A 13,069-nucleotide genomic window follows, 5' to 3' on the forward strand; every position below is an offset into this window, starting at 1 on the left:
TTTTCAAATACTTTAATTAAGTAATTTGTTCGAGTCACCAAAAATTAAGTAATTTGTTCTAAGTATTTTATTATTGAACAAAAAACAAAAAAGAAATTAATTAACTGCGTTTTTGGTATTTAAGCTTTTGTAAAAATTGAAATAGATTTTGTAGAATATTATTATTTCTTTCTTAAAATAAATATTTCTTTTACGCTCTTAATTTTTTTTAGGTTCATCCAAGAAACTTAAAGAGATATTTTCAAAAGGAATTAAATGAGAGTAACCGATTTCCTGCATATACTATATACAATGAGCCCGTAATGTCAGAAAGACAATATATCAAAATTATTTTATTTAATTTAATATTTATAATTTTATACATATAATATCTATAATTATATATTTATTATAATTAATATTATTCAATTATTCTAGCAATAATGAAAGAATACAAAATAAAATAACTGATATAACTTTGAACTGATATAGATAAATTTTGTATTTTTTTTCAAACATTTTTTATAATGAGGATATGAAAATGATTAGTGAACAATTTTATTTTTTAAAATATTTTTTATTATATATAATATATAAAAAATTATTATTTTTAAGATTTAGACCTACAATTTCTTAATTAATTAAGTTATAAATAATTTTATTATTCCAACTAATTTGAACTTTTTTTTTAAGTTAGAAATGAGATTCGAATCCAAAATTTTTAAGTGAAGATAAAAAAAATATGCCATCTGAGTTATAGTTTGTTGATAATTTAATTTTATTATATTTATAAAAATGAGTAAACGCATTAGTGCATATCGAAGAAAGCTAAGGTAGCTAGAGTTGATAATATGGGCAAGTTCAGTGTATGAGAAATGATACGAAATTGAATGAGTTGATCACATGGACTGTAGGAGTGGGGACATGTTAGGGATATTGCTATTTTCCATATTAATTGTGTTCATTAACACAATCCGTACCTGCATAATCCCTGCATCTAAATGCAAAAATGGAATCTACATCATTAAAACTCTGATCTTCCATAAATCCCTAATTTTAACTCTTCTTCCTGTCTTCTCCTACCAAACCAAAGTTGTCCAACCGCTTTAGCCTATAATAAATACATATGTACTTATATCATGAGATAACAAGAACGCAATTTTTTTTAATATTTTTATTGTTATTGTCATAGTAAAATTTAGTTTATCCCCGTCATGGTAGATTAACTACGATTATTTAATTTATTAGTAATAAATAATGCTATTGTTCTTAATAGACTGAGTTAGATTATAAATGAGTCACTCATTCTGTTAATACTAATGAGGCTATAAGTTAATCGAAAATGACTAATAGATAATTAAAAATCAGTTCAAAGTTATTTTATTTTATATGTATTATTAATACATAATATTATATATAATTTTCAATATTATATATATAAAATTAAATAAAATAATTTTAAATTATTATTTTCGTAGCAGTAGTGCTCAAGTCAAATATATCACCATAACTTTTCATCATGATGGCGTAAGAATTTCTCCCCAAGCTAAAGCTAAATTAATTAGTGTTTAATAAATGAATACTTAATAAATAAGATAAGAAAAGAAAAGGCTCATTTTTTTTGTTATGAAAACTTTGTTTGTGTTCTTCATGATTATGAGTTTCTGAGTATTATACTAACGTGTGGGATAGTTTTTACTCAGTTTTAGTGTGAAAAATTTAGGATTCGATTTGTATTTTTTATTTTTTTTATTTTTAAAAATAAAATTCGAAAGATTCGATTTTAATATTAATTTTTTTTTTATTTTCTAAACCACAAATCGAACTGTTTAATTTGTGATTATTTATTTAAAAAAATAAAACAATATAAAAAATATCGAAAGCATCAATTTATATAACTCATAACAACGTAAAACACTTCTCTTCTCGTACTATTTTGTGATACACATCTTTCTCACACGAAAAAAAAATTTGTGAAAAGAAAATGCATGCAATAATTTCTAATTAAACAAGTGATTTGACATGCATTTCCAAAATAGCCATCGATTTAGGTGACACATCCTTTGCCACAATCCATGAATAGAACAAACTATACATATTTCCTCTGCAATTGGTAGGTCCAATGAAGTGAAATATTATTAATAATAATTATTAATTAGGAGGTAAACTCCAGAATTTGGGGCAACCTAAAATTGTAGCTATGTTGCAACCAGTGCAATTAAAAACAAGTCAAATCAATCAATTATCAATCAATTATCAATTATCAATTATAAATAATTATTAAAATTGAAATTCATGTAGATAATAGGAGTATAAAATTGCAGCCACCTTAATATGAGAGTAGTTTCCATTCCGTAAAAAGTGATGTGTATGCTAAATGAATGAATGAAAGAATAAAGAAAAAAAAATCTGAGTGCGTATTAAAAAATAAAAAAATAATATTATATATCTATTTATTTTTATATATATTATTTTTTTATATTTTTAATACATATTTTATAAAAATAAATTATCAGTGATTAATTTGTAATGACTGATTTGAAAAAGGAATTGGATTTTATTCTCTTCTTGAATTTATGCAATGAAGCCTAGTTCCTAGGTTTCATAGATTTAACTAGGACAACTATTTTTCCCGTTTAGTATTTTATTTTTTTATTGTAATATAATGTTAGAATATGTGCAACCTTGAAAAAGTGCAAAAAGAAGAATAAAAGTATAAAAGTGTATGTAATGTCTATGATTGTCAGTTTGTTAGAATAAGAATAGTTTAATTAACATAATAATGCTCTGAAGAAAGCGAATTCTCTAGGGCATTATTAGGTATTAGCGGCATCCCAAAATGGAAAATGAAGAACATGGTATGAATTAAATATACATACAAGTTAAAAGGAGAACTTCTTCTTGGTCTGTTCTCTTTCTTTGTCAATGGGGTAAACTATCTATAATACAAAATAAACTTCACAAACAATAAACTATAATTCAAATTAATCATGGTATTTGTACTAAAAAAATCAATTAATAAATCAATAATTTATGTACAATATTAATAATATATATATATATTAAAAATAAGTTAAACACCAATACATACTTATATATAAATATATGATAACTAATTTAGAATATATTTCGTTACATATATATTTTTTATACTAAAAATTATTGTGACACAAGTACTTAATATATATATATATATATATATATATATATATATTATCAATTAACAAAATAATCTAAATATACAATTAATTAATAGCAATTATATATCTTATATAAAGAATATTTTATGATAATGAAATTTGTATCGAAAATACTACTAAAGTCAAAGAAAGAAAGAAACTAGTTATTCTGTGCTATACTGCTACACAGTAATGTAAGGAAAATCACGTGCCGATCAAAATAAGGGATTTTTATAAGTTATAATTTCGAATAGTATTTTAGAAGAATATATATTTATTTTTCGTGGATGTAATGAGATTTTTTTCTTGAGACAATAATCTCTATGCCTTTTTATAAGACTTTTTACATATATCAAAATCGTAATGCTACATGTATACTAAAATCAGCTATTAAAATCTGTTATTAGTATAAAATATATATTAAAATATAAATACATATTAAAAATAAATTAAACCGTACATATATTTATACATAAATATTTTAGTAGTTAATTTTAGTGATTAATTTTAATATATAAATAGTATTTTTAATATTATTTATATATTAAAATTAGTTATTATATATTTATATACAAATATAATATATATAGTTTAATTATTTTTAATGTGTATTTTATATTAATAGCTAATTTTAAATTATATATATAGTATTTTAACGGTATTTAACCAATTTGACACAATAAAAATTAATTTATAATATATTTAAATTTTATTTAAGTATTTATTATTGACTAATAAATATATATACAAATAAAATTCAAAATTTTAATACTTAATTAAGTAGACAAATAAATTAATTATTTGATCCATTTAAATTGACTATTGTTATATATATATATATATATATATATATATATATATATATATATATATATATATATATATGTTGTTTTAATAAGTGAAGAAAACTTCTCTCTCTCATGTCCTACTTCATTCAATTGATTATTTATTGTTTAATAAAATAAGCAAATAAATAAAATTGTAAACGAAGCTTAATTTTAAAGGCTTTTGTTCCAGCTTTATCCCTCCCTTTTGATCCATCTCAATCACATATCACTATAGGGCAAAGAAAAGAGAAAAGGAAAGGCAACAAAGACAAAAGATAAAGTAAAATAAAATATATAAAAAATTATTTTAATATAATTATGTTACGGTAATTATAATATATTAAAAAATATTATTAAAATTAAAATAATATTTTTAAAATATTATTTAAAAAAATATTATCAAAATATAAAGTAAAATATAACTTTAATTTTATCAACATTTATATAATTACTATAGCTAATTTAATTATACTAGAATCCACCAATATAAAATACTGATATAGATAGATATATCTGAGTACATTAATATATATAGTTTCAGATGCAAAAAACCACCTTGTTGGATGAAAGACCTGTTTTTTCACTTTTATAAATACCCCATCTTTGGTTATAGGCTTTCATTTTTCTGATAAAACAAAGTCGTCTTCTGCAAAGTGCAAAAGAAGAAGCTAGCTAAATTATATATATATTGAGGCACTAAGTATAAGAGGTTGAAATTAAACCTCTCCGATCCTAGCCTGTATTTTGATATTTGTTGAGAGTGATGATTGATGATGTTGTTTCAGGTTGTTGCAAGCTAAGAAAGGATGGATTTCCCAAACCATCATCATCAGGAATCGATGTCAGACAGTTGTTCTCAACAGAAAAAGAACAACAACATGGGAAGAGGGAAGATAGAGATAAAGAGGATAGAGAACACAACAAACAGGCAAGTAACATTCTGCAAGAGAAGGAATGGCTTGCTCAAGAAGGCATATGAGTTATCTGTTCTTTGTGATGCTGAGGTTGCTCTTATTGTCTTCTCAAGCCGTGGTCGCCTCTATGAATATGCTAATAACAGGTACCTAGATCTGTCAATCACCCAAATCCCTAACTCCTTTTTCATTCTTCTCAGCTTAAAGTTCCATTTTTTTTCCTTCTCTCTCTCTTAATCATCTATAATATGGCTTCCTTTAGTCTAATCCCTCAAACCCTTTGACACTAAAGTAAGGTTGGGCTACAAGAAATTATTCTTAATAAGTTAAATCGAGCTATAAATAGACAAGAAAAGAGAAAGGAAAGGTTCTTTAGGGTTTGTAAAAAGCCTAAAACTTAGTTGTCTCAGATTATTGAGAAAATTTCTCTTTTTTAACCCATCACAACAAAATCTGCACAGAAATACTGAGACTAGATAAAGATTTTCCATTCCAAACTTGAAACAGTTATTTTCCATCTCAAAAATCTCACCTTGCCGCATACTCCACGTGGGAAGGTGAAGAGTAACCCTAGAAATTAGGGTTTTATTAGGAAATAATACACAACTTGGGTATCCACTACCAATCAAGGGATAAAAAAAGATGTCTTTTTTCTTCCGACTTGAAAATGGCCAAGAAGGGTGTCAAAAGTTGAAGTTTTTTCGTTTATTTAAACGCCGTTTAAGGAAAGACCAAGTTTCAAGTTGGTTAATTGTGGTTAGGGCTTCAACAAATTAAAGTGATCTAGTTGGAGAGAGTTACGAATGACTTTAATTTGTTGTCTTTGGTTCAAAGAATCTTTGGTCACGTCACACATGATTTTTCAGTTCTGACAAGTGTGTTTATGTCATGATTCCCATACTTGGATCTCTATTTAAATCTTGCATCTGAACCCTAAAAAGTAACTATGCTTCTAACTTCTAACATCCTCTAGTTATGTGTGAAATTATTTTAGTTTCTTCCTTAATTTCCCATTCCCCTTGGAAATATTTTTTTTATATATATATTGCAAAGATTGAAAAGATGAAAAGACTGAAAGAGATTGATATGATTCATGAGCCAATGAGAGAACGAGAGGCCTGATTCCTGAACATTTCATTTCATCACTGTGACTGAGGTTTTGCAATTTATTTGCTCAGGAACTTGCAGAAATATACATCAATGAAAATTAATGGTTTTCTTTGATATGATTAAAGGGAAAGAGGGTGAAGTGAGTGAGTGAGTGAACGGATGAGTGTGGAAGAGACAAGGTACGATAATGTGAGTGATGGATCCAATGGGACACTTCTGAGTTCCATTTAAAAATGATTATCAAGTAAAGTATTACAATAATTCAATATAAGTTAAGGGAAAAAAAAAAGAATTTGAATATTAATATGGAAATCATGTTGAAATTTAGAATGGTAAAGTAAGTGTTGATCCATTATTGCACAACATATTTTGTTGTTAGAAAACATTTTTCCAAACAAAGTTTATTTTGTCATGTGGGGTTGTTTCTTTAAAAAAAATTCAAAGAAGGAACAAGCAAACATCCAAATTAGTACAAGACGATGGATAAAGTTTTTTTTTCTTAAAAAAAAAATTTTGAACCCTTTTACTTGATTGAAAGTTTAAATATTTACCACAAAAGATGTATTGAAAGTTCTGAACTTTTTTTTTTAAATTTTGCACTTGAAATTCTCAAGAGCACACTTGCATAATAAACCATTGTTTTATTAATATGGAAATGATCTTGAAACTTAGAATGCTAAAGTAAGTGTTGATCTATTATTGCACAAAACAATTTGTTGTTAGAAAACATTTTTCCGAACAAAGTTAAATCATGTGGGGTTTTTCCTTTTTTTTTAGGAAAAAAGTCAAAAGAAGGAACAAGCAAAGATCCAAATTAGTACAACAAGATGGTTGAAGTTTTTATTTTTTTTTAAAAAAAATCAATTTTGAATCGTATACTTGATTGAAAACTGAAAACCCATAAAAGAGCACACTTACATAATAAACCGTTATTTTATTATAATAAAATGACATTTTTTAAACATGTAAATTCTTAATTTATCACATTTTATAAATGATAAAATGACTAGTTAAGATTAATGGAGTTGCAGAGTAATTAATGAAACGAAAAATCCGGTGTGTAATGGTTTTGGTGGAAGTGGGAGAGAGAAAACATAGGTCTAGAAATGGTTGAAGCAATGATATTGTGGGAAGGTGTGCCACGGTGGCAGGTGCAGCCAATGAGTGGGTCGAGGAAATTAAGGTATTTGTAAGAGTAGGGTACTATTTTAACATTTTATTTTTGATCAAATCCAATCAGACTTTGACGTTGAGGTATTTGAATAGTTGCGTTTAAGGTTGAGTTAACTCATTGAGTTGGATGATTTGACCTTCAATTCTTCAACGTTTTAACAGTGTCAAAGCATCTATTGAGAGGTACAAGAAAGCCAGTTCAGATTCTTCTAATGGTGGATCCACTTCTGAGATTAATGCTCAGGTTATTACTTATTAATTCATTATTAATCTCATCAGCATCATACTTCACTAAATATATATATTGTTTCAGCATTACCAGCAAGAATCTGCAAAACTGCGTGTGCAAATCAGTAACCTTCAGAACCACAACAGGCAAGTTCAATGAATCAATTATTACTAAATAATTGAATCACAGAAAAATTGAACAATTATTGCATTATGCAGGCAAATCTTAGGTGAGGCTTTGAGCAATATGGCTATCAAGGATCTCAAAAACCTTGAGACCAAATTGGAAAAAGGGATTAGCAAAATTCGTTCCAAGAAGGTATTTATATATATACATATATCTTTCTATTATTATTTTAGAAGCTAAGAGTATATATATATTATTGCTTTCAAAGTAATTAATTACTTCATGTTTGTTCCACATCAGAACGAGCTGCTGTTTGCAGAGATAGATTACATGCAGAAGAGGGTAAATGTTTATTTGTAACATTGATTATTATTATTATTTCTTTAGATTATATGGCTTTCAAATGTTAAATGTACTAAACTACTTTAATTTACAGGAGGTAGACTTGCATAACAACAACCAGTTTCTTAGAGCTAAGGTATGCATCTGCATATTTCACATAACGTATGTAATATCATGGTAAAGAACAAGTTTTTGTTCTTTAACTTTGTACTCTTAAGTTTTATTTTATTTTAATTTTGTCTTAAAATTTTTTAATTTACATCAAATATATTTAAAACAGCTAATTTTTCAAAAAATTTAGAATTAATTTAGTAATAATTTTACAAGAACAATCATCAACACAAATAAATCAGAAATAATGGTCATGCATTACTGAATTAGTCCTAAATTTTTTTAAAATTTAATTGTCAGTAGTATATTCGATGCAAATAAAAATTTTAAAATTTTTGACAAATTTTATAAAAAAAATATAATTTTTCCTAATATAATATGATTAACATTCATGGGTCTTAATTATTTTGTGTATGTAGATAGCAGAAAGTGAGAGGAACCAACATAGCAATAACAACAACAATAATGTGTTGAGTGGAGGAGGAACAAACTATAACAATAATGAATCTCATCACAATGAGCAGCATCAATTTGAGTCTCGTGGCTACTTCCAAGTCACTGCATTACAACCCAATAACAATGAAAACCATTATGCTGCTACTGCTGCTAGGCAAGATCACATGTCCCTTCAATTAGTCTAAGCCTCTATCTATCTACATACCTACCAATAATTTATTTCTTTCTTCTATGTCGTGTGTTTTTTTTTTTTTCGGAATTATCCGATTTAGTCTGTGATCTTGGTCTTAGCATATGAAGGTTTTTTATTTAAATAAATAAAAAATTATTTCCAAACATATTCAAAAGTTGTAGAAAGAAGTTGCAAGTATATATATGCAACTTATATTATATCATTTTGCAATAGGATATTGCTTTGAAAAAATAAATTGCGTTTCACACCAACCAATTGTGAAATCAACATGTTTTTCACATTTTGCAAAAAAAAAAAAAAAAAACAGAAAATTGAATTAATTTTTTTCACATTTGTTCTGCTCATTTCTCATGTCTTACATGAGTTGAATTCCACATGTTCTCCATGCATAGAGTTTTAGCTTAAAATAAAAATAAAGACATTTTCAACCATCCTCGTGTTAAATGAGTGGAACAAGTGCATAAAAAATGAAGTCAATTTTTTCAAGTAAATGCTTATATAAAGTTGCATGAATTAAACATGTTGATTTTGCAACTCTCTCGTGCGAAATGCAGTTTAAGGTATCAGACTCGTAATTTTTATATGCTTGGAAATAATTAATTATTTAAAATGAAAAACCCCATATGACATTTAATTTAATGTATGATCATCACCTATAAGTATATATCTTTAATTTGTACTAAGACTACATCATATGCACGTAGAATACACGAAAGGATAAGAAAGGATAAGAGAGAACAGTCGGAAAAAAAAAAGTAAAAGAAAGATAATATTTTATAATAAATATTTAGATATATTAAATAATATTAATTAATCTAATTAATTCTAATTATACACAAACAAATTACAATCGAACAAGTTGACTAATATCCATTGGGAGGGTGTAGGATTTAGAAGGAGAGTGATAAGAATAACGTGCAAAGAAACGGTTGACAATTTCGGTTGGATGAAAGTCATCAAAGAATGCATGAAGGCTCCTGTCCCAACACGGTTCATGCTCCTCTTTACACTGTCCATTGGATCCTACCTCGCAGCATCTAAAAATACCTCCATGACCTGAAATAATCCAAATCAAATATATAATTAATTAATTAATTAATTAATTAATAAAACTGCTTAATATAATACGTGACGATTTGATTACCCCGGGGGTGGTTTAATTGAGGGATATGAGATGCCATAAGAGGAGTGTTGACATAGATGAAATTGGAATGAGAGAATTGTTTGTTGAGTTGCTGAGACAATGCTTCAAGCTTGTTATTAAACATACGTGATGCGTTATTCACTTCAGTGGCACATAGGGAGTGGTTTTTGCCATGAGTAATAATTTCATGTGGAATGCAGCCTAGAAGGTGCAATCCAACCAAAACAAACTTGCTTGCTCCAAGTTGGTGCAATGCCTTTAAATGCTGCGAATATTGTTTCACAAGTTCCGCAGCGAATTCTTCAGGGGAATACTTTTCACTAGAACGGTAATGTTGGGGCAGGAAATAATTGTTTATGAAATCGTTGCTTCCTACGTTCACATAATATAAGCATTTTTTTAGTCTTTCTTCCACATTCTCAACTCTTCCTCCAACTTGCTTAGTGATTTCTGATATTATTACCTTGTGATTTTGTAGCTGCTTCTCCAACTCCACATTATCACCCTGAGTTAATAATTAATCATCACAAATCATGCTTATATAACACACTACTAATTCATTGATATAAGTTTGTTGATATATAATATACCAAATGTTTTCCGGTGTCATAGCGAATTCCCGCAGAGCCGGATGCATAATTGACACCCTCCTTGATATCGTAACCACCATAATTAGCATAGGGAGGGATAAGATGGTCAAATCCCAATAGTTGTGCTGCAATAATCAATCATATTCAGCTACCTAGTTACTCATTTCAATTTTGTTAATATATACATCACATGCATACATAATAATTATTGAACGAAGACGCGCTAAATTTTTAGAGTGGTCTCTCGTATTTATGATTTTTTTATTATTTTAATGTTTCAATCTAAAATTTATTATTATTATACTGATTCTCAAAATTAAATTTTGGATACTATATATATTGATTTTTTTTACTCTTTTTAACATTGAATGAGCGATTAAAATATTAAATTGATTTTGATATGCTATGTTAGACACAAGACTAAATAATGTTATTTCGTTTTGGCGTTTAAACAAAGTAAAAATGAGGAAAAAAAAGAATTTATATGATGTATAAAGCATTTTATTTTTTTTATTTTCTAAAATGATCTCATTTTTATTTTGTTTAAGCACAAAAAAATAATATTATTTTATTCGGTATCTAACTAGCATGACAAGTCAGAAACAACTTAACATTTCACTCATTAACTCAATACCGAAAAGAATCTAAGGACTAGTATGATTTTTAGAACTGAATCTTGAGAACTAATACCGTAAATTTTGAATCATAAGAATTAAAATGATAAAAGTCGTAACTTTTATAAGAATTTAGCCATAAGATAAGAACATGTGACATGATAATAATAATAATAATAATAATAATAATAATAATAATAATAATAATAATGAATTTGAATGTATTAATTTGTGGATAAATTAAGTAGTAGTATTACTGATAAAGTCAGCAATAGTGAGGCCATTAGTGTATCTTCCAGTTGGGCCATCAGGGAAATCAATGCCATAAGGGAAGTAATTAGCTTTGCAATCGGTGGATAACTTGTTGTTGTTTCCACTGTCACTTAGAGAGTCCCCAAATATGAAGAGACAAGGCACCTGGGGCTCCCCAACAACAATTGTTACACCACTCATCAACAAAAATACCAACCATAATTTACTCTCACAACCCATGTTTTCTGATTTGTGTGAAAAAATTTTTACTATTTGAGCAACACAAAATATATACAGAGAGAAAAAGAGGCAAGAGAGAAAAAGAAGCATCACGAGGTATGACCTAGTTTTTTGGAAATGTTGATACATTTTTGTGGTGTATTTGATTTGGGACATTTCATGGACACACTAGTATACTCTAGTGCATGTAATTAACCACCTACACATTGAAACAAAGGTTAACTAACTCTGTGGCAGTTATTATCGGTAATCCAATAAAACCAAACACAAGTCAACCGTAACAACCTCCTATAACTAGGCTACCATTACTCATAACTATATTTACATTAAAATAAGAATTAGGAATTACCCAACTTCATTCTTATATATTCAATCAACTTCAATTCTGTTGACCAAGAAAAAGAAAAAGAAAAAAGTATAGGCTTGGTCTTAGGTGTAGCTATCTTATTGGGCCACCTATTGCCATGTTGATAATGCTTATTGGAAACATTTTTTTACCCATTATAATTGTGTGTCAATTCCACAAGAGACATCAATAATTGGAGTAAATTTTATAATGGGCATCAATAATCAATAATCAAAACTTAGTAATAGTATTCACTATGCAATATGCAATCTTCCAAAACTTATGAGAAGTTACAGCATATTAGTACTATATATGTACTAACAAACTAGAAGGAAATTTCCATATTCTTATGCTTGCAAAGAAAGAAAGAAATAACATATTTCTAGAACATTAATTGTGGACATACATTTATATATATGCATTTATAGCTGAGATCAGATAGATAGATCAGAGCTAAGCCTTGATATAGTAGGGTAAGCATCAGATGAATTGAGCATATAGCTCTTTGAGCAACAACGGCATTCCCAGCCTCAGTTGGATGAAATGCATCCCAAAACAGATGCTCCCTCTGTTCTCACATGGTGTTTGCATTGGCAAACATGTTATTTGACCATTGTTCCTTCCCACACCACAACATCCAGCATTTGTAACACTGAACCCTGGATCATTCAAACAAATTCATTCATATACCATGAACCATATAATATATAGCATGTTAATTTGGAATAAGAATTTACCATAGGCTGAAGGGTTGCTTATAATATCTTGGAAGATACCATAGGAGTTTATGTAGATGAATCTTGCATCAGGGAGTTGGGTGTTGAGTTGATCAACAAGAGATTTCAATTTGTTGTTGAATATTTGGTTGCATCATTGATTCTTTCAATACATGTAACACCATCTGGGCTGTTTTGGGCAACTCATTTGGGCTGCACCCTATTTGACCACCCAAACAGACCATTTTCCTTGCTCCATAGTTATACAGACTCTGAATAAATGAATTAAATCATCATATTAATTATTGTGGTTAATTATGTTTATACTTTAATGAAAAATGATATAAAGAGAGACTAACTTGAAGTTGTTTGTTAATTGAAGAAGAACATCAGCATACTCTTTGTGAGTATGCTGTGTAGAATAGAACTGAGGCATGAATAGTTGTTAAGGTAATCATGCTCCAAGCCATTGAGTATATGCACTTGCTGTCATAGTAATTTCAGGCTGAATCCCATCCAGCATATTTA

At 27.7% G+C, this 13,069-nt stretch overlaps 2 protein-coding genes and 1 pseudogene across 2 annotated transcripts; 1 reads left to right on the plus strand and 2 right to left on the minus strand.

The window, feature by feature from the left end:
- Positions 1 to 4,520: 4,520 nt before the first annotated feature.
- Positions 4,521 to 9,322, plus strand: LOC112735006 (floral homeotic protein AGAMOUS). The gene is made up of 8 exons (XM_025784558.3): positions 4,521 to 4,694; positions 4,771 to 5,045; positions 7,345 to 7,426; positions 7,496 to 7,557; positions 7,630 to 7,729; positions 7,838 to 7,879; positions 7,974 to 8,015; positions 8,410 to 9,322. Exons 2-8 carry the CDS (start codon positions 4,792 to 4,794, stop codon positions 8,629 to 8,631), a joined length of 804 nt encoding a protein of 267 aa, XP_025640343.1. The 5' UTR covers positions 4,521 to 4,694; positions 4,771 to 4,791; the 3' UTR covers positions 8,632 to 9,322.
- A 161-nt stretch (positions 9,323 to 9,483) lies between these two features.
- LOC112735671 (GDSL esterase/lipase At1g29660-like) lies at positions 9,484 to 11,719 on the minus strand. The gene is made up of 4 exons (XM_029291307.2): positions 11,245 to 11,719; positions 10,374 to 10,498; positions 9,784 to 10,288; positions 9,484 to 9,695 (listed from the first exon to the last, which is right to left on the minus strand). Exons 1-4 carry the CDS (start codon positions 11,633 to 11,635, stop codon positions 9,484 to 9,486), a joined length of 1,233 nt encoding a protein of 410 aa, XP_029147140.2. The 5' UTR covers positions 11,636 to 11,719.
- A 540-nt stretch (positions 11,720 to 12,259) lies between these two features.
- LOC112735672 (GDSL esterase/lipase At5g45670-like) overlaps positions 12,260 to 13,069 on the minus strand; it is an 11,924-nt pseudogene continuing 11,114 nt past the window's right edge.

Source organism: Arachis hypogaea, chromosome 20 (assembly GCF_003086295.3).
Source record: "Arachis hypogaea cultivar Tifrunner chromosome 20, arahy.Tifrunner.gnm2.J5K5, whole genome shotgun sequence".
Taxonomy (NCBI): Eukaryota; Viridiplantae; Streptophyta; class Magnoliopsida; order Fabales; family Fabaceae; genus Arachis; species Arachis hypogaea.